Here is an 18,093-nt window from a genome sequence, read left to right as displayed (position 1 = left end):
GGAGGCAGGGACGAGGAGGCAGGAGGGGAGGAGGAAGGGGCAGCCGGCGCGGGGACCCGGGAGGGACGCCCGGGGCGCTGGCCTGGGCGCCGCGGGGTGTCCTGACCGCGGCTGTCTCTCTCCTCCACGCCGCGCGCGGGGAGGAAATGGCGCGCCTGGCCCGGGGCGGCCGGCCGGGCCCCCGCGCCCCTCCCCGCGGTGGCAGCCCGCGTGTCCGCAGACGTCACGGGCGGCTCGGCCCCACGGGAGCGGGGAGAGGCGGGCCGGGCTGAGGCCGGGGAGGCGGGCCGGGCGGGGGAGGGGTGGACTTGGCCCCCGGCTCCGCTCCAGCCCGGCCGACTCGCAGCCCAGTTTCCCCAAGTCCCGCCCCCGGCCCCGGGCGCCGCGGCGGCGGCAGCGCTCCTCTTTGTAACCGAGGAGTCAAGAAATGTGAGAAACGTGCCCTGTGTTACTTATTTGGGAGCCGAAAATTTATGCCCAGCTGAAAGCGCCCGGGGAAATATTACATCAGATGAAATGACAATGATTAAAATCAGCTTCTCCCCCGCCCCCTCCTGAGCCCAGAGGAGCCCGGGCGCCGCGTGGCCGGCTGGCGGGGGGCGGGGGCCTGGGCAGCGGGGGGCGCGGGCCTGGGCGCTGCTCCGGGAGGTGCTGGCGGCGGCCCCGGCGGGACCTCGGGCTCCGGGAGGCGGCGGGGATCGCCCGGCGAGAGGAGGGGAAACAGTGCATCTCTGTCGCCGGGCGCGGCGGGCGCGGGCGCGCGGAGCTAATTGCGACTCTAATCCTCTGCCCCGCGGCGCAGCGAGCCCCGAGCCAGGAGCCGCCGCGCGCGCCCGCTCGCGCCCGCCGCGCGGGTGATTTGGGCCCGAATCGCTGCCCTCCGCGTCCGGGCTCGGCCGCCACGGGGCTTGGGGCGTGGGGCTGTTTTTCTCGCCGGCAACCGAGGGAAGGCCGCCGGAGAGGAGAGCGGAGAGGAGGTGGGAGCGGCGGGAGGGCGGCCGGAGCGCGGCGCGAAGAGGCGGCGGCGGCGAGGAGGGGAGGAGGCGCGGGGAGGGCGGGGTGGGGAGGCCCCGGCGCGCCGCGCCGCGAGGGGCCGCGCGAAGCGGGGGCCGGGGCGGGAGGGGTGGGTGGGGGGGAGGGTTGGGGGCGAGAGAGAAAGTAACTCCAGGACGAGACCGGAGCGACCCGCGCTGCGAGCACAGGCGGCGAGGCTGCGCCAGGCGCTGGAGACCGGCGGCCGCGGGGGGCGGGGGCCGTGCCCGAGCCCGATCCCCGCTCCGGCTCCGAGGTAAGCCCCGCGAGGGCGGACCCGCTCCGCGCCACGCACCCCTGTCCCCAAAGTGGCCGCGATGCCGAGAAAGTCGGGGCTCCTACTTGGGCGGGGGTGGCTGCTTTGTCCCAGGGCCGGGCGGCGGGGGCACCTAGCACAAAGGCCTGGCGCGGGAGGGGTGGCTGCCCACGTGGGCTGGTCCTGGCCCGGGGTAGACCCTCCCCACGCGGGCGGGCTCGGCGCTTCCTGCAGCGCGGGGGGGGAGGGGGGGGGCAAATAGGCGGGTTCAGGCCCCAGCACTGGAGCCCCAGTTGCAGGGCGGTGAGTTTCCGGGGTCAACACTGGGCTCCTGCAGCGGAGGCTTTGGGGCAGACGGGGCTCGGCTTGGCGCTCAAATCAGAGCGAGAAAAAGTCTCTAACGGGACAGATGTGCGTCCTCCGACGCCTACCCCGTGAGTGCGAGATGGGGCGGGAGGGGTCGGCGCTGCGGGCCGTCCCGGGCGCGCAGGGTTTGAGGCTCCGGGCGGCTGCGCGGTCGCCGCCCCCGGGTCTGTGCCGCCCTCCGGGACGCGCGCTCCGGACACACACCCCCAACACCCCTCCTTCCGTGTCCGAGCGCCTTTAGGTCTTCCCGCGCACCCCCCCGCACCCCCCGCCTGCAGAATAAGCTTCAAGTTTTCTCTCCCTCCAATGTGCATGAAGGAATTTAACTGCATAGAATAACAGCATTAGTTTCAATTAATTTTTTTTAATCCCGCCAACAATAAACTTTGAGAACAAAAGCGCTTTTACGTCCTTAATTAGGCAAGCTTCCCATCTGTGGTCTCCAAGTGCCTGCTCCTTGATTTAACTTTGTCCTCCGCCTCCGCCGCACAGCCCTCCCCTCCCGGCCCGGCTCCCCGGGCCCCGCGGCCGCGCCCGCCCCGCGGCGCTGCGGGCCCGGGCCCGGCCGGCTCCGGGCTCCCGAAGTTCAGGCCGGCGGCTCCGCGGCGGGGCTGGCGCGCACCGGGCGGCCCGCCGGCCCTCCCGGCCTGCCCCCCGGACAATCGCCCCGGGCTGGCGCCCAGGGTGCGGAGCCGGAGAGAACTGGGGAGGCGCCTTCTGTTTACCTTTTATGGCTAAAATAACAGCTTAGCAAAGAAGCGACTTCTCGAAGAAACGATTTAGTGAAATCGTCTCAAGCTGCCGCAGCTCAGCCAGTTTAATCACCCCCAGAGAGCTGAACAACTGCGAGCACAATGGGACACAAAATCATTTTGTGTGTAAATGAGCGTGGCATTCTGCTCGCTTCCCTCTGCTCAGGCGGGCGGGGCTCGGCGGGGTGGGCGGCGCGGGTCTGGGGCTCCCGCCGCAGCTCCCAGAAGCAGGTCAATGCCTCCTCAGTTTGGAAGCCCGTGGGCCCTGCAACAGGCTGTTCGGCGGCCTCGGGAGGGCCGGCTGCTGGGGCTGCTGGGTCATGGGTTTGGTGCTGATGTTGGCGGAATGAGCTTGTGTCTCACTGCACTCACTCTGTGCTTCTGACCTCAGCAGTGGTCTCGGAGGAAGGGTCGTTGTCCAGCACAGATGCATTGGTCAAAGGGGGCACTGGAGGTTCTGGTCAAGGCGTAAAGCCTGGGGCTTCCAATGGTGAGTTTCCGGTTTGCTGTGAACGGCAGGTTGTGCTTGCAGTGGGAAAGCAGGCCGGGTGGGAATGGCACGGAGCAGCTTTTGTGATGGGTGCGTGGTGTTAAATGTCACTTTGGAGCAGTGTCCTGGTAGTAGGGAAAACTGTGTGCAGTGGCTTTGATAGAGTGAAGATCCATCAGATTTCCTTCTGACTCCTCACCAGACAGAGCCTCCTGGGCAGGACAGCCCATTCTGGAGATCTGTTTTGGTTTCTCAGAACTTCCTTGAGATAAGTGACCTGCCTGTTAAAAAGCTAACTGGAACTCAGGAATGCCAAAAGCAGCGGCACCCCCAGGGAGGGTATAAATGAACCGTCTCTGTCCCCTAATAGCACCTCCACCCCCACCCTGGTTCCTGTCAAGGAACTTGCCAGGACCAGGACAGAGTAACCTTACTTAACATTTGCATGATTTGGTGCTCGTTGGATCTTGGTCCATATTTCAAAATTGGATGTTGAATTTCAAGGCACAAAGTCAACCCTTAGGGGAGATTGCACCCTCATTTAAACCAGCAAGAGACAAATCGGGGCCAGTGGAGAGGGCGATAGTAACTGATGCCCTCCTCCCAGCCCCATGAGATTGCAAAGGGCTGCATAAGCCTGCTCTCCTCCACCCTCCTCACAGGCTCTGCACAGAGCCCTGGAGTGGCTTCTGCTGAGGAACAAATTCTTTTCAGGTGACTGTGGAGCAGAGGAAAGGTGCTAAGTGACCGTGGGGAGGAGCAGGAGATCGGCAGTTTGCTGAGCCCCTGTGGGTTTTTAGCCAGCTCTCTGAGGCCTGGGGGGCAGGATCATCCCCCCCCCCCCCCCAGCGGGCCTGAGGCACAGACAAGACCATCTGGGGGTCTGAGAGGTCCTGAGCTCTCATCTCATAGAGGGTGGGGGACCCTCCCTGCACAGGGGTCCACAGGGTTCTCTGTGATACAAGAGGAGACACGCTTGGTAACATGGCTCTAAACCAAAATACCGGGAAAATCAGATTTGTTCTGAAACATTTTGAGCAATTACGGTGAGCATATGTTTCAGTATTGTCATTAGCTGAGTTAGCAGACATGGAGCTCTCAGAAAACACATGTGAGAGAGAGAGAGAGAGAGAGAGAGTGTGTGTGTGTGTGTGTGTGTGTGTGTGTGTGTGTGAGAGAGAGAGAAGTGATTTGCTAATGCCCGAATGCATCCTTTAGGGTGTGGGGATAGGTTACGGTGGGTGGAATCTGGAGAACGCTGGGTAGTAGGCATGGGGTCCAGGAGAGCATGTGAGAAAGGACGGCTCGAAGTGTGTTTGACTCATGGAAGACTCGGTGCCCATGACCTTTGAGGAGTAAACCGTCTGGTTTGTCGGTGCTTCTCAGATACTCCGGGCCGTGATGGAAGCCTAGATGCCTCACCGCAAGGAGCGCCCGAGCGGGTCCTCGCTTCACGCCCAAGGCAGCGCCGGAACCGAGGTGAGAGCCAGAGGGTGGACTGGTCAGCATGGTGGTCACCTCTTTGCCCTCTTCCAGAGTGCCTGCTCGCTGGCTGCCCTTCCTCGTAGCGGCGGCATTCAAGAGATGGCTGTTGACTGACTATAGGATTATGTATTTTTTTGAAACAAAATGCTCTTAATTTGATGTGAAATTTACTACACGTACAGAACTCAACGCCTTAGGTGCTGAGGAAGTCACTAATTTAGAGGTGTCTCGTTACTGAGACAAACTTGCAAAAACCCCTGAATCCCAATTCACAAATTGGTGATTCGTTTGTCAGGGGATATTTCACATCTAACACATAAGCCCACGACCTTTAATTAGAATTTTGCAGTTTGTTTTATGCCCCTGGAGGCTGACACCTTGAAATTTTTTTTTTCTTGATTTCTTATTGCTAATAAGCATCTTTCTTTCCCCCTCTGGTCCTTTGAAGAGAATGATGCAAATACACTTAATTACAGTGGTGGCCGTAATTTGTCAGCTGAATATGTGATCAGGCACAGGCGAAGGGATCTGATTAGATCTGTGATCACATTGGTAATAAAGGGAGCGCCCAGCTCTTGTGGTGAGGAAACTCTTGTTTCTGCCTTGATTCCGTCTCCAGGAGGGAGGAAGCATGTCCCGGTTGTCTCTCACCCGGTCACCCGTGTCTCCCCTGGCTGCCCAGGGGATCCCTCTGCCAGCCCAGCTCACCAAGTCCAATGCGCCCGTGCACATTGACGTGGGCGGCCACATGTACACCAGCAGCCTGGCCACGCTCACCAAGTACCCCGACTCCAGGTAAGAGCCGAGCCCCTTGTGTTACCAGGTGTATCGTGGCGACTGGCAGCATCTGCAGCCTGCTACCAGTGATGTCTGTCTTCTCTGCCAGCCAGCCTACAGGGCTCCGCAGCCTCCCCTCCAGTCCTCTTCCCCCTCCCCCCAACCCCCACCTCCCCCAGGGAGCTAGGGTTTGGGAGGCCGAGTCTGCTTGGTTTGCACGGGACTTGTGACCCTTAGCTGGCTGCACTGGTAGTGCTCGGAGGAGCTTCTGACCCGCTGGCGGAAGCCAGTCCTACCAGAAGCCTTTAGGTTCCTTCTGAGTGGGACTGAGGCCTGGCCCTTGCAGGGGACCATGTGTGAGCAATGCTGTGTCCTTCTTGGGGTCCTGCATTTATCCTGCTCCTGATTCTAACCCTTGAGAAATCGCCCAGGCGGGGGAGGAGAGGAAGCTACAATTTGCTGTCTTTGTTGGTGTGGCGACTGCTGGACCCTGAGGGCTGGCAGCAGGCTCCCTGTGGCAGAGGCGGGGGGTGGTGCAGTGATTGCTGTGGAGAAGCAGAAGCCTGTGCTCCATCAACAAATGGACCCTGGACCCTCTCTGACCAGGAAGGACCCTTCCAGCCTGCCGCCTCCCTCTCTGCAGAGCTCCCTGGTCCTCCCGCCCTGGGGGCCCATCTGCGGGAGGCGCTGCGCACTGCCCGCTCCTGCTTTTGCCTCTCAGGCATGTCCCTCCCAGGGGCAGCAGGGCTGAGCCGGCTGGGGCGGGTCCCTTGAGGCTGTCCGGGAGATGATGTGGGGCCCTGCTTGTTGAACCCCCAACTGCTTGCTCCTGGCGCAGCGAGGCAGTCGCTGCTGAGGGCTGAGCAGCAGGAGGGCCAGCTCCACGGGCACCGCCCGTTTTATACAGTTAAAACAGCAAGAGGAGTTAATTAATCCCCCAGACACCCAGGGATCATCTCTGGGAAGCTTTCTAGTCGCGCTGCCTGTCGTCAGTGGGGTTGCTCAGAGCACAGAGGACTCGTCGTGTGTGGAGGCGGCTGTCAGGATGGCTGGTGTGGGGCCAGGGAGGAGTCCCCGTCGGCCTGGGGTGCTCACGCGAGGCGGGAACTGTGAGGGGGGTGCAGGGTCTAGTTCAGAATCGGGGGGTTCTGGGGGCAGATGGTGGTTGAGGCTTCATTTTCTTTGCCCCAAAGAGGCTAGGCCTGGAGCACTTGTGCACTTGGCCATGGGGGTGGGGCAGGCGTCAGCCATGAAGCCTCGTCAGCCATGCTGGCCTGTGTGCTGGCGTGCAGAGCCCTGTCTAGGACAGGAGATGGATTCGGTTTATTTAATTTCAATTTTTCCCTCTGTGGCATTCCTGAGTTGTTTGAGATAGATCACCTCTTAATTGGTTGACGACGTTTGTGAGTGAAATTCATAAAACCCTTGCCCACAGCCTCTCTGAAGAGAGTTTCCTGAAATCAGACGTTTGCCCTTCTGGAGTAATCACAGCCCAGGCCCTCAGGGAATGGCCTCCTCATTCTGGTGTCCAGGCTGCTACCCGGGAGCCGTGAGGGCAGGGGTTCCCCCCCTACACACACACACACACACACACACACACACACACCCCACAGTGCAGCTTGTCCTTGCCCTGGGGTCCTGCTGGGAGCTGAGGTCCCTGAGGCTCGGGGCTGCTGATGTACCCAGAGCAGGTGGCAGTCGCATTCTTTCCTGAGGCCGGGCTCAAGGTGACTCTGCTGTTCTGTCTGGTGGTTTCTGGCGCACAGGCGGCCTGCTTCCCTCGCCTACAGCGTTGGCACGGAGGCCGGGGGGCTTGTGGGGCAGCCAGGGGCCAGAGGGTCAGGCAACTGTGCTGGCAAGGGTCCCTCAGATCTCTCTCATCCCTCTTTGGGCGAATCGTTAAAATTAAAACGACTTTTTCATCAGTTTCTGGAAACCAAACCAGGGCTCTGGACTCTTTACCCAGGATCGCTTTGTGAGTCACCTGGAAATGGAGGAGTAAACGTGTTAGGTCCCCTGGGAGTTTCCGTGTAAACGTGCTCGAGTCCCATCCTGGGCATTGCCGGGAGACCAGGGACCCGTGCCCCACACCCTCAGGCCCCGGGGCCTACGGAAGGACGCCTGGGCTTCTGAGCCTTGGCTGGTGGGGTGGTTCTGACAAGGAGCAGGTGCCACCGCTGGTTGGCCCCAGAACAGCTGTCAGTCAGTCCCTGCTCAGAGGCAGCGGGACAGACACTCCCTGGGGCTGACCCCGCTCATGCCTGCCTGCTAGACATTGTTCCCTCCTGGCTGTGGGAAGCAACAAGCTGAGATGTCCAGAAGCCTCAGAACTAATAAAACCTTCCCCTGAAACACTGAGGAAATTGGAGCCAAAGCTTAAAAAAATAAAGAGAGAGAAGATCTCTGTCAGCTGGGTCGGGATGGCCAGCCCATTCCCCGGAGAGCCTCTGAAGTTGGCACCCTCCCTCGGAGGGTGGCCCAGGGCAGGAGCCGACTTCAAGCCCCTGTGAGTGTCTGCTGCTCCTTTGCGGTGACTGGCCTAACCTCCCCTCAACATACTCACATTCTTGGTCGCCTCAGACCCCCAGGGCATGAAAGCCTCGGTCCTGTGAAGATACAGTGAATCATGGAAAGATCGAGAACCAGCCAGTCCTGAAATAAGACAGACTGAACACCTTCTAGTCTTGGGCCAATGAGCAACCGGGAGCCCAATCAGCCCCAGGATGTGGGTGGATTCCGAGTCCCGTGGACTTTCAGGCCGGGCTGGAGCCCCAGCCGCCCTGACACCAGAGGGACCAGCCACGCAGCCAACCCGAGAGCGTTGCTGGCTGCACAGAGGGTTTGGGCTCAGCCGGGAAGGGTGGAGCACGTTCCACTGGGCTTAGGAGCGGTAGCTCTCCTGCCTGCTGGTGCCATGTGGAGGCCCTGGGCTGTCCCACCTGCCTCCAGGGATGCTGGGGGGCCCTCCGTCTGACATTTGAACACCCAAGCTCTGAGGAGGCCAGGTCTTAGGGGCTTTGACAGCTGGGACAGGCCATGGAGCCCACAAGGCTTTCCAGGGGGCTGTGCCCCCCAGGACCGTCGTCACCAGGCCTAGGGGGGTTGGTAGGGCTCGATGGCCTGTGGAGCCCTGAGATCTGGTTCCGCAGGCTCTAACCTGCTGGTGCCCACCCGTGAGGCAGCCTTGCTCTTTCCTTAAGATATATTTTTATTGATTTCAGAGTGGAAGGTAGAGGGAGAGAGAGAAAGAAACATCAATGATGAGTGCAAACCATTGATTGGCTGCCTCCTGCACGCCCCCTACTGGGCGTTGAGCCCACAACCAAGGCATGTGTCCTGACTGGGAATCTAACCGTGACCTCCTGCTCCCAAGTTCATAGGTCAACACTCACCTACTGAGCCACACCAGCTGGGCAGCCTTGTCCTTTTATACAGTCCCACTTGGTCAGGGGCTAGGCTATTCCACACTGGGGCAGACTCCTCACAGCTGATGCCTGAATATGCCAGGCCACCAGAGTGGAGGACGGTGCAGACGGGAGGCCCTGGAAGAGGCTTTCGGGCCCTAACCTCTCAGCTTCTGCCCAGCTCGTGTGCCCTGGTGCACAATGGCAGGGGCATGGCAGGGCCTCAGGCATAATGACCTGAGTGGACAGAGGGGAGAGAGGCATGTCCTGGAAGGTCCATGCCAGGCAGAGAGGGAGGGGCTTAGGGATCAGCTTGTATGGGCTGGAACCACCTTCTCCCAGGCTGTGCAGAGCAGCTGCAGCCGTGGGAGGGTCTAGTGGGCAGGTGTGCGCCCTGCCTGCTGAAGGGTGTCTGGAGGTGCTGTCGCCGGGAAGACCCTGCCAACCTTCCTCCTATTTCTGAGTCAAGCTCTTGGCTGTTAGCACCCCTCTTTGTGGCTCCTCATTGTCCATTGCTGGGCCTGGGTCTGCAGGGGAAGTCAGCCAAGCCAAAGCCTGCTGCCCTGGGCATTCGGGAGGCCAAAGCCTTGGCTCTTAGGCTCCCTCCTCCTGGAGTGGATGCAGACCAGCCTCAAGGGGTCCTCGAGACCCGAGTTTCTGTCAGAACCACTGCCCTTCAGAGGACAGGGGGCTGGGTCCTGCCTCCCCTCCCAGGTGTGCACACCCTTGTGCATACGTAGTGCTGTGTATGTACGTGTGTGTCCTGTAGCACGCAAGCATGTGTGCAGAACTCCTGCCTCCCTGGGATCTCCCCCAGGGCTCCCTGGATGCGTGGCTGTTGTTGGTTTATCTGTGAGTTTGCGCATGTGCATAGCTTGGCTCGTGCTGGCTGGTGTGGCCTTTGCCCAGGTGTGTCTAGGTCCACCTGTGATTTGTGTGTTGTGAGGGAAGGACCATGTGACCCTGTGCTTGTTCCCCAGATATGTCACATCTGATGCTCGTTCCTGTGGGTTAGATGACATGGATGTGTGGGACCCAAGACTGTCTGGGCTGCTTTACATGTGTTCACTGCGTGTGTGGCTGTGGGCTAGGGTGTCTGATGGTTGGTGGGAGCTTTTGGGTGGGTCTGTCTGGCTAGGGTTGGTGTGTAGGGGCAAGGAGGCTGTGTCCGTGTCTTGCTGTAGTTTTCCAGGCCTGTAACACGTGCTAGTAGGCGGGTGGATGTAGCTGGGTGTGTCTCCCTGCCTGAGGCTGGTGATGCTTGCTGTGCTGGAGTCCTGTCTGATGGTGGCCTGGCTGCCTCCTGTGCATACAGACATCGTCAGGCGTGGTCCAGTGTCAGTCGCCCCTGTGAGGCCCCTCATTCCTCTGGCAGGGCAGGCCCTGAGGGGTAGGGCTGGGGCAGGTGGACTGGCCCTTCCATTAGACATCTCGCCCTTCTGTAATCTCTCCCAGAATAAGCCGCCTCTTCAATGGCACTGAGCCCATCGTCCTGGACAGTTTGAAGCAGCACTACTTCATTGACCGGGATGGGGAGATTTTCCGCTACGTCCTGAGCTTCCTGCGGACGTCAAAGCTGCTGCTGCCAGATGACTTCAAGGTAAGTCTGTAGCCGGTGGCAACCCCGATGCCTGCGCGGTGGCATTACACAGGGGATGCTGTGACTTAATAAGTGGACCCACGGTCGTCATAGCAACCATAAAAAGTTAAGCGATGAAGCCAAGGGCTAAATCAGTTTTTCTAAACTAATTTTGTTTTCTCACATTTTTAGCTTATTTATCAGGGTGTGACAACAGTTAAGCAGTGGCACTTACCCTGGTTTCACATTTGTCGTGTTGAAGACTTGTGTGTGGGAGTTACAGGAGTCAGCGGCTCCTAGGTCTGTTTCTTGGTGGCCGTTTGCAGGGAGGAAACCCAGATCCAAAGCAAACACCCTTCAAACGAAAGGTGGCCCGTCCAGGTCTCAAGAATCCCGCCTCGGCGCTGGCCCCCTTCGTGGCCTGGGCTACCCCACTCGGCAGCCCGTGGCCTTTCTTCCCAGTGGCCCTGGGACTGCTTTGTCCTCCATCCAACTTAGTTCCTGGGTCCCAACAACCAAACTTAGGCTGGAAATACAGTGAAACAAGGCGGACGTAGGCCCTGCCCCCATAGCACTTACGATGTGGTGAGAAGATAGATGTTGGACAAAAAACACTAGAATTCCACAGAATTCCAGCGCAGAGAAGGAGTCGGGGAGGATGTTTCTCTGGGAGGTGGAGGAGGACGGGCACACACAGGTGTGAGGGCCTTGGTAGGAGGCATGGTGGCGGGGAGCAGGACCGCCTGACCGGAGGGAAGGTGTGAGCCTGGGGCTGTGTGAGCGGGGAGGGCAGGAGGGGAGGCTGCTGGGTGGTGCCGGGACCTGGGTGGCTGGTTCAGCATTTGGCGTTTCACCCTGAATGCAGTGGAAGGGTCCTGAGGAGGGGTGGCTGGGGGGGGCGACCATCAGGTTTGCCAACGGATCGCCCTGGCTGTTGTGGGGAGGAGGATGTAAGGAGGGCGGGTGGGAGCAAGAGGCCAAGAGGGGTTATTTGAAGGCTTTGGACCAGGGTGGAGGCAGGGAAGAGGGAGCCAGGTGGCAGGTTAGACGTATTTAAGAAAGACCAGGGGTTGGGGGTGGGGGGTGGAGGCCAGGGGCTCCTGAGGGTGCCCCTCGGCCTGCAGCTTCTGACTGAGTGGACTGTGGAGGCCCAGCAGGGGGAGGGGCTGGGGGGAGCGTGGCACCCAGCTCCTGCATGGAATGCCGGTGGGACGTTGGGTGAAGGCGTTCTGGGCTGGGGGAAGGTGGGAGTTGTGTGCTGTGCAGATTTCACTTAAGGAGCAGCTGCGAGTGGAAGCCCAGGGTGGGGCTGAGGGACCCTGAGGTGGCTCCGAAGGCTGGGCCAGCAGATGCCAGTAGGCCCTGCTTTGTGTCCGGCTTCCTTGCCTCTCCCCAGGGGGCCTCAGGTTCACCGGTTGACCTTGGTCTGAGCCCCATTGAGTGGCATGAGTCATGGGTACTCCCGGCTACCCCGGGCTGGGGCAGGTGTGGGTGACACAGGTGTTTGAGGGAGAGTTTGTGTGAGCCCGTCCGTCCTGGGAGGGGGCTGCCTGCCGGGTGAGAGATGGGCGCCCCTCCCCAGCCCTCCTCACACAGCGGCTAGTTCAGGGGCCGCAGGTCCTTGGCAGCCCTGGTCCTTTAAAATGCTCACCCCTCCTGAACTGGGTGTCCGCATGCATTTCATAGAAGAGAACAGGCCCCGAGGAGCTCAGTGACAGGCGATGGGGCTTCGGGGAGCAGACGAGGCTGCCGGAAACCCAGCCGTGGCAGACCTGTGCTGCCTCCCTGCTGAGCTGCGTGCTCTTTCTGGGCAAGTGAGCTCCTCCCCGCTGGGATTCTGAGAAGGTAGCAGGCCCCCGGCCCGGACAGCCTCAGGCTCCCCTCGTCTAGCCTCCTGGTCTTTCCAGAGGCCTCTTTCTACTTCTCGGGGTGAGGGAGGAGTGAAGTCTCCCTGAGCGCTTGGGCCGGAGGGAAGGGCTCGGGGGGCCTAGCGCAGGTGGACACCAGCCGCCGCCCTTGGGACAAGGCTGGGCTCCTTGCACACGTTCAGTTGAGCCTCATTTTCTCATTTCCTCCACCTGGACAATGGGCACAGTCATCCCAGTTCACACTGTGCCCTGGGGGAGGGGGCCACAGTCCCGCGGCCTGGCGAGAGGAGGCCCCGGCGCCCACCTCCCTCTCCCTGTCCCCAGGACTTCAGCCTGCTGTACGAGGAGGCCCGCTACTACCAGCTGCAGCCCATGGTGCGCGAGCTGGAGCGCTGGCAGCAGGAGCAGGAGCAGCGGCGCCGCAGCCGGGCCTGTGACTGCCTGGTGGTGCGGGTCACGCCCGACCTGGGCGAGCGCATCGCCCTCAGCGGCGAGAAGGCCCTCATCGAGGAGGTCTTCCCGGAGACCGGGGACGTCATGTGCAACTCCGTCAACGCCGGCTGGAACCAGGACCCCACGCACGTCATCCGCTTCCCGCTCAACGGCTACTGCCGGCTCAACTCGGTGCAGGTGAGGGCTGCGCCGCCCCTGGCCTCGCCCCGTCTCCCCCAAACCCTCCGGCGGCACAGAGAGGGAGGGAGGGAGGGAGGCGCGGCCCCTGAGATGGCGAATCCCTCCCTCCCTGCCCTCTCACAGAAAAGGCAACAATGTATGGATGCATAATTTATGCCCTGCTCATAATTAAATGATGGCGCCTGGGGGATGGACTTAAAAAAATTGATCTGTTCTCTCTTTTTTTTTTTTTTTTATTCCAAAAGGGTGTTCCATAAAAAATGTCCAAAGTACTTTCAACAAAGAGTGCTTCATTTGACACCCAGAGTCTGAGTTTGGATTCAAATTAAACCCAGACCGCAGGCGCGGCAGGTCCCAGTTGCCAGTTGGCTGCCCAGAGCGATTCCGGGCTGGCTTTCCCCAGAGGGGTCTGAGAGCCCAAGACGGAGTGGGACCACTTCCCCCAGCCCTTCCAGGCCCAGGCGCACACCGTTTCAGGCGTGGGGCCGATGACTTTTAGGGAAGTGCCCCCGCCATGCACACATTCCACAGGCCGCCTCTCCGAACCTGCTGGTTTCAGGACAGGCGTCAGACAGGGACTGGCCCACCCCGCACAGGGGCACAAGCCCATGCGGACTCGGAGGCCTGCAGAGACACAGACGCAGAGAGGACGCCGCCTCCTCTCCACCCCAGCTCCCGGGAGCTGACGAGCCCCCAGGCCTCACACCATCTGGGGCTGAAGCTCCGGGAAGCAGGTGGCTGCCCAGAGGCCAGGGGCAGGGTTTCTCTCTCTATAAGTGCGGCGGGTCTCAGTGAGGAGGGGCCCTGGACCACGTGTCCGGAGAGACGAACAGGTCGAACCCGAGAAGAGGCAGTGGCCCCTGAGGCTCTTTCTCCCGCCCTGATCCTGCCTGGGGAGCCTGCAGGCTGTAGCGCACTCAGACTGCTCACTGAGGGTCCCAGGGCCTGGCCGCCTCTGTCCTGCCTGTTTGACCCATTGGTGGTTCTGGACCTCTTGTGAGCCGTGAGGTGTTAGCAGGAGAAGGTAGCTGCCGGGCGAGGGCATTGCTGACCCTGTTTGTTCCCGGCAGGTCCTGGAGAGGCTGTTCCAGCGGGGTTTCAGCGTGGCTGCGTCCTGCGGGGGAGGCGTGGACTCCTCCCAGTTCAGCGAGTACGTGCTTTGCCGGGAGGAGCGGCGGCCGCAGCCCACCCCCACCGCTGTCCGGATAAAGCAGGAGCCGCTGGACTAGGCCCTGCCTCCGTGCCCACTGAGGCCCCGGCCCCGCGGACGGCCAGGGACCCGCGGACAGTGCTGGGGAGCGCCGCCTACGCCTGCTTCTCGATCTTCGTGAGACTGAGATGGGGCTGGAGGTCTGAGGCCAGCCCAGGGAGCCCTGCGGCCCAGGTGTCTTGCAGCAGAATGGAGCGCTGGAGGCATGCTTTCCGGAGGATTGGTGTGGCCCACGGCTGAGGCAGTTCCCGGTGCCCTGGGCTCCCCGCCTGGCGCAGCGTCCTCCCGGGCCCTGGGCTGCCCTGGCGGAGTGGGCACTGGCCTGCCGCCCACCGCAGGGGAGCTGTTCGTCCTTCTCCACATGTGGCAGACTCCAGTGGGTCTCTGCATCAGAGATGGCTTATTTTTCTACAGTATTTAAAACAGGAGCAACTAACTGCACAAGCCAGAGTGGCCGACAAGGACCAACACTTCTTTACCTGGTGCTTCATTCTCTGCCAGATAGGTGCATGCCCACCGCACGGTGGGAGAGGGCCTGGCGCTCCGGCCCAGTGCCCGGAGCGGGCGTGGACAGTGCCGGTCCCTGCTCTAGGGCGTGCAGGGAGGGCAGGGCTGTGGGAGCTGAAGCGGGGCCCCCAGGAGCAGGGCTGCTGGGAGGAGGGTGGTTTGGGTGCGGGGCATGGCTGGCTGTGGAACCACCTGAGACCCTCACCTTGCCTGTGACCTGGGCCACACTTGGTAGATCACCTCACAGAGGCTTCCAGTCGGTTGTGTTCTTCACCGTGGGGTGTTGGAGGCGACTCTTCCCGTCCAGACCAGCCACAGGACCACACGGCATCCTTACCTCAGGAACCGGCCCCTCGGTGCAGGGCCCTCCTGTCAGCAGCTCCTCTGGGTCCCCACCTCAGGAAGCCGCCCCCAGCTCTGATTGCCCACACTAATATGCACACTGAGTTCTAATGAAATTTGTTACATTAGCTTGCCAGTAAGACCTGGACATGGGCATACTTGGGACTCTTGCCCCGAGGGCGCCTCACTGACCTGCTGCCTCTTAGACGACAGGCCCGGCGATGGACACCCAGGCCTCGGTCACACGTGGCCGAGCGGGCTCCTCCCGCGCGGGAAAACCACGAACGGCTGCCCAGTGGACGGGGCGCCCGGCCCTCCTGCTCACAATGCCTGTAGACTTGTATATGACTCCTTTAATATTGTAAAGATGATGATGTACAATTGTCGTGTTTGTGTGGACACATGCTGTTCCTAGTTCATGCCATAAACGATGCCGTAAAGCAAGAGGCTGAGGCTCCATCCTGTGAGAAGCATCAGTGCATTCCCGTGTTGGGTGTTGTACAGGGGGGTCAGGGTGGGGGTCCTCCCTCTTCCTTCAGTTCAGATCGAGGAAGAACTGCCAGCGCCCTCGGGGGAGGGGCAGGGCCCCACGCCGGCCGGTAGTTACGATTGCGTGTGGGAATTTCCTCGCTGGGCCCGTCCCCTGTGGGCAGCACAGGGTGTTCTCACTCACAGCTCCTAGCCAGGTGCAATGGGGAGGCCGATGGAAGGTGTCCGGGGCTTTTGAATCCAGTCGCATGCTTGAGATCTTCATTCTCTCTGGCGTTGGGTGTAGGTTGACATCCTCTTTAGAGCCCCACAGAGTGTGGTAGGAGAAGGTGACCGCCCGCAGCTCAGGCCAGCGGGGGAGGTGCAGCCCTGGCTGCGGAGGGTCCATGGCCCCGAGCAGCACAAGACGGTGCATCCGTTACCCAGGGGAGGCGTGTGAAGGCCGCCCATTTAAAGGAGCCTTTTTGTGTTTTCCCTCAAAGCCCTCATTTCTAACCATGAGGACCCTTTTACACGCCAGGTACAGGCCACCAGCCTCGGCCCCCTGGAGGAGGAGAGCACAGCCGCTTCCTGTCTGGGGTGCGAAGCAGACGCCATCCCACTGTGCGATCTAATTTGCTGGACAGACTCGCTGGCCTTCTCCTTTGCTCAGCAGCACGCCTCCAGTTGGCGCATCTGCACTTTGGCATCTGGGGCTCGCATCTGAGAGGAGGAGAAAGTGCTGTTTATTAGAGAGGAAGTCTTGTGAAAACAGCTCATTGCGACTTACGTTCCTGGGTTTTCCTGGTGTGAGAGTCGGCACCGTTACTGATGGGTGGAGATGCCCTAACATTTCTAAGAAAACTAGACTTTTGAGTAAACCATAGTGCTTAAAAAAAAAAAAAAAAAAAAAAGTACCTTACTGAAGTTGCCCTTATTTATTTTTTACCAAGTAAAATCAGGAAGTACGATTTTACATAAACTGGGGAATTTCTGAATTTGTAGAGAAACACTATGCTCCCATAGTAAAGCTTAAAATTCTAATATACATAGTCCCCTAAACAACAAGTACCAGTTTTCAGTTCCTTTAAAACACTTATTTACTTCCTAGAATGAATATATTGTAGTCTTTTGATCAAGTACCAGCAGTACAAATGTTAACTTCTACTCTTTGTAAGCCTCTAAAGTAATTATTTTTTGTTTTTTTTTAAGCAGGGAAGCCAATGCTTGATTTCTTTTTTTTCTTTTTCTTTTTAAAAAAAAATATATTTTATTGATTTTTATACAGAGAGAAAGGGAGAGAGATAGAGTTACAATAGAAACATCGATGAGAGAGAGTCATCAATCAGCTGCCTCTTGCACACCCCCTACTAGGGATATGCCCGCAACCAAGGTACATGCCCTTGACCGGAATCGAACCCGGGACCCTTCAGTCCCCAAGCCGACGCTCTATCCATTGAGCCAAACTGGTCCTGGCTAAAGTAATTATTTTTTATTATAAGCAGCTGGGCAGAGCTGTCCCGACGCCTCCCGTTCCCGCGGAACCCCAGCCGTGCGGAACCCCAGCGGTGTGCAGAGGCCTTTGCAGCAGGTGCTTCTGCTGCTGCCCAGCTCACACGGGGCTTGAAGCCAGGTCACAGCATCAGTAATATTTTTAAAAAGGTGTTTCTTTGAATAAATAAAGGATATTTTATAAGTTACACGTGCAGATCTAGCACTTGTTTCTGAGGCAGCCACAAGAAGATACTCTGGCCTGGAGCCACCAGTCCTCCCATGTGGCTTGGCCACTGAATAGGACCTTGAGTAGCTCAGGATCCCAACACTGAACCTCCCTGATCTGAGGAGCCGCTGTGAAGGGCTGGACCCTGAGCAGCTGCCTGGTCCCAGGGTCCTAGCATGCACCCTGCCGGGAGTGGAGGCCATGCAGGCACAGACTTCCTGACTACCTTCCTCTCCTGAACAACCTGGATTCCTGTGTTCAGGGTGGGTTGGGCCTTTTGCACTATGGATTGTGTGTGTGTGTGCGTGTGTGTGTGTATGAACCACTAGTACATTTGAAAAAGGAGCACAGAAGGATGGATGTAAGAAAACGGGGATGTGGTTTCCACAGAGCCCCTGACCAAGGGAAGACTCACATGGCCAAGCCCGGCAGAGCCAACGATGGCCCCATCCCATCGGGCCTGTTCTGATCCTCCGGAGACGAGAGCAGCTGGAGGACACTCTAGGATGTACAAGGTGGGAGTTGCTCTGAAGTAGATGATAGGATGAAACAGACAAAAGTGGGGGCTGCCAGAGGATTTTTAGTTCTAGGCGGGGTGCTTGGTTCAATCCAATGGGGACCTCTAGACAGAGCCGGAGGGACAAGAGTTGTCCAGAGCGGGCAGCTGCGGGCCTTGAGCCCGACACTAGGCTGATTTGCGGTGCTGTGATGTCACAGTGATGGAGACAGGGGCCTCTACAGTAGCCCTTTGGGGAGCAAGAGAAAAGAAAAAGGTATCGGTGGCAGCTAAGGGCAGCTTCCTGTCAGGGGCAAGACTAATAGTGATGTTCTCTTAGAAGCAGAGTTTTGTGAAGGGACCTAAATGGAACGCAGCCCCGGTGAGGGGTGACAGTCAGAAGGGAGGCTGACCAGCAGCTTTCCCTGGACTCCCAGCTCCTGCTTCAGCCCCTGCCCTCACATCCCAGTAAGTCCAGGGCATCTCTCTGGAAAGGAGAGCCCAGCCTCTGGACAGCCCCAACCCTCGCTCCCAGGTGATCTTGTGTGGGACACTAGAAGGCAGCTTTCTTCCCCCAGCCCCACAGCTGGACAATCAAGGCGCCTGCCTGACCCTGGATACGCTCTCCAACCTTAGGGCCACAGGCAGCGCGGGGCCCTCGGGGCAGGGCCTCCTGCTGATGTGTATCCAAGCACTGCTGCCCTGCCC

At 59.7% G+C, this 18,093-nt stretch overlaps 1 protein-coding gene across 5 annotated transcripts; it reads left to right on the top strand.

Moving 5' to 3' along the window:
• Positions 1-1,125: 1,125 nt before the first annotated feature.
• KCTD15 (potassium channel tetramerization domain containing 15) lies at positions 1,126-15,145 on the top strand. 5 transcript variants are annotated; one of them, XM_036440602.2, is made up of 7 exons: positions 1,126-1,288; positions 2,798-2,896; positions 4,283-4,375; positions 5,064-5,176; positions 10,018-10,162; positions 12,334-12,639; positions 13,713-15,145. In XM_036440602.2, exons 3-7 carry the CDS (start codon positions 4,310-4,312, stop codon positions 13,869-13,871), a joined length of 789 nt encoding a protein of 262 aa, XP_036296495.1. In that variant the 5' UTR covers positions 1,126-1,288; positions 2,798-2,896; positions 4,283-4,309; the 3' UTR covers positions 13,872-15,145. The 5 variants fall into 5 exon arrangements, with proteins under 5 accessions (XP_036296495.1, XP_036296494.1, XP_036296493.1 ...); XM_036440601.2 differs by having other exon boundaries at positions 1,127-1,288; positions 2,801-2,896; positions 5,001-5,176; XM_036440600.2 differs by having other exon boundaries at positions 1,127-1,288; positions 5,001-5,176.
• Positions 15,146-18,093: the final 2,948 nt, after the last annotated feature.

Source organism: Pipistrellus kuhlii, unplaced genomic scaffold (assembly GCF_014108245.1).
Source record: "Pipistrellus kuhlii isolate mPipKuh1 unplaced genomic scaffold, mPipKuh1.p scaffold_m20_p_17, whole genome shotgun sequence".
Lineage (NCBI taxonomy): Eukaryota > Metazoa > Chordata > Mammalia > Chiroptera > Vespertilionidae > Pipistrellus > Pipistrellus kuhlii.
The sequence above is the reverse complement of the archived record's forward strand: the minus strand, read 5'-3'. Positions and strand labels throughout refer to the sequence as shown.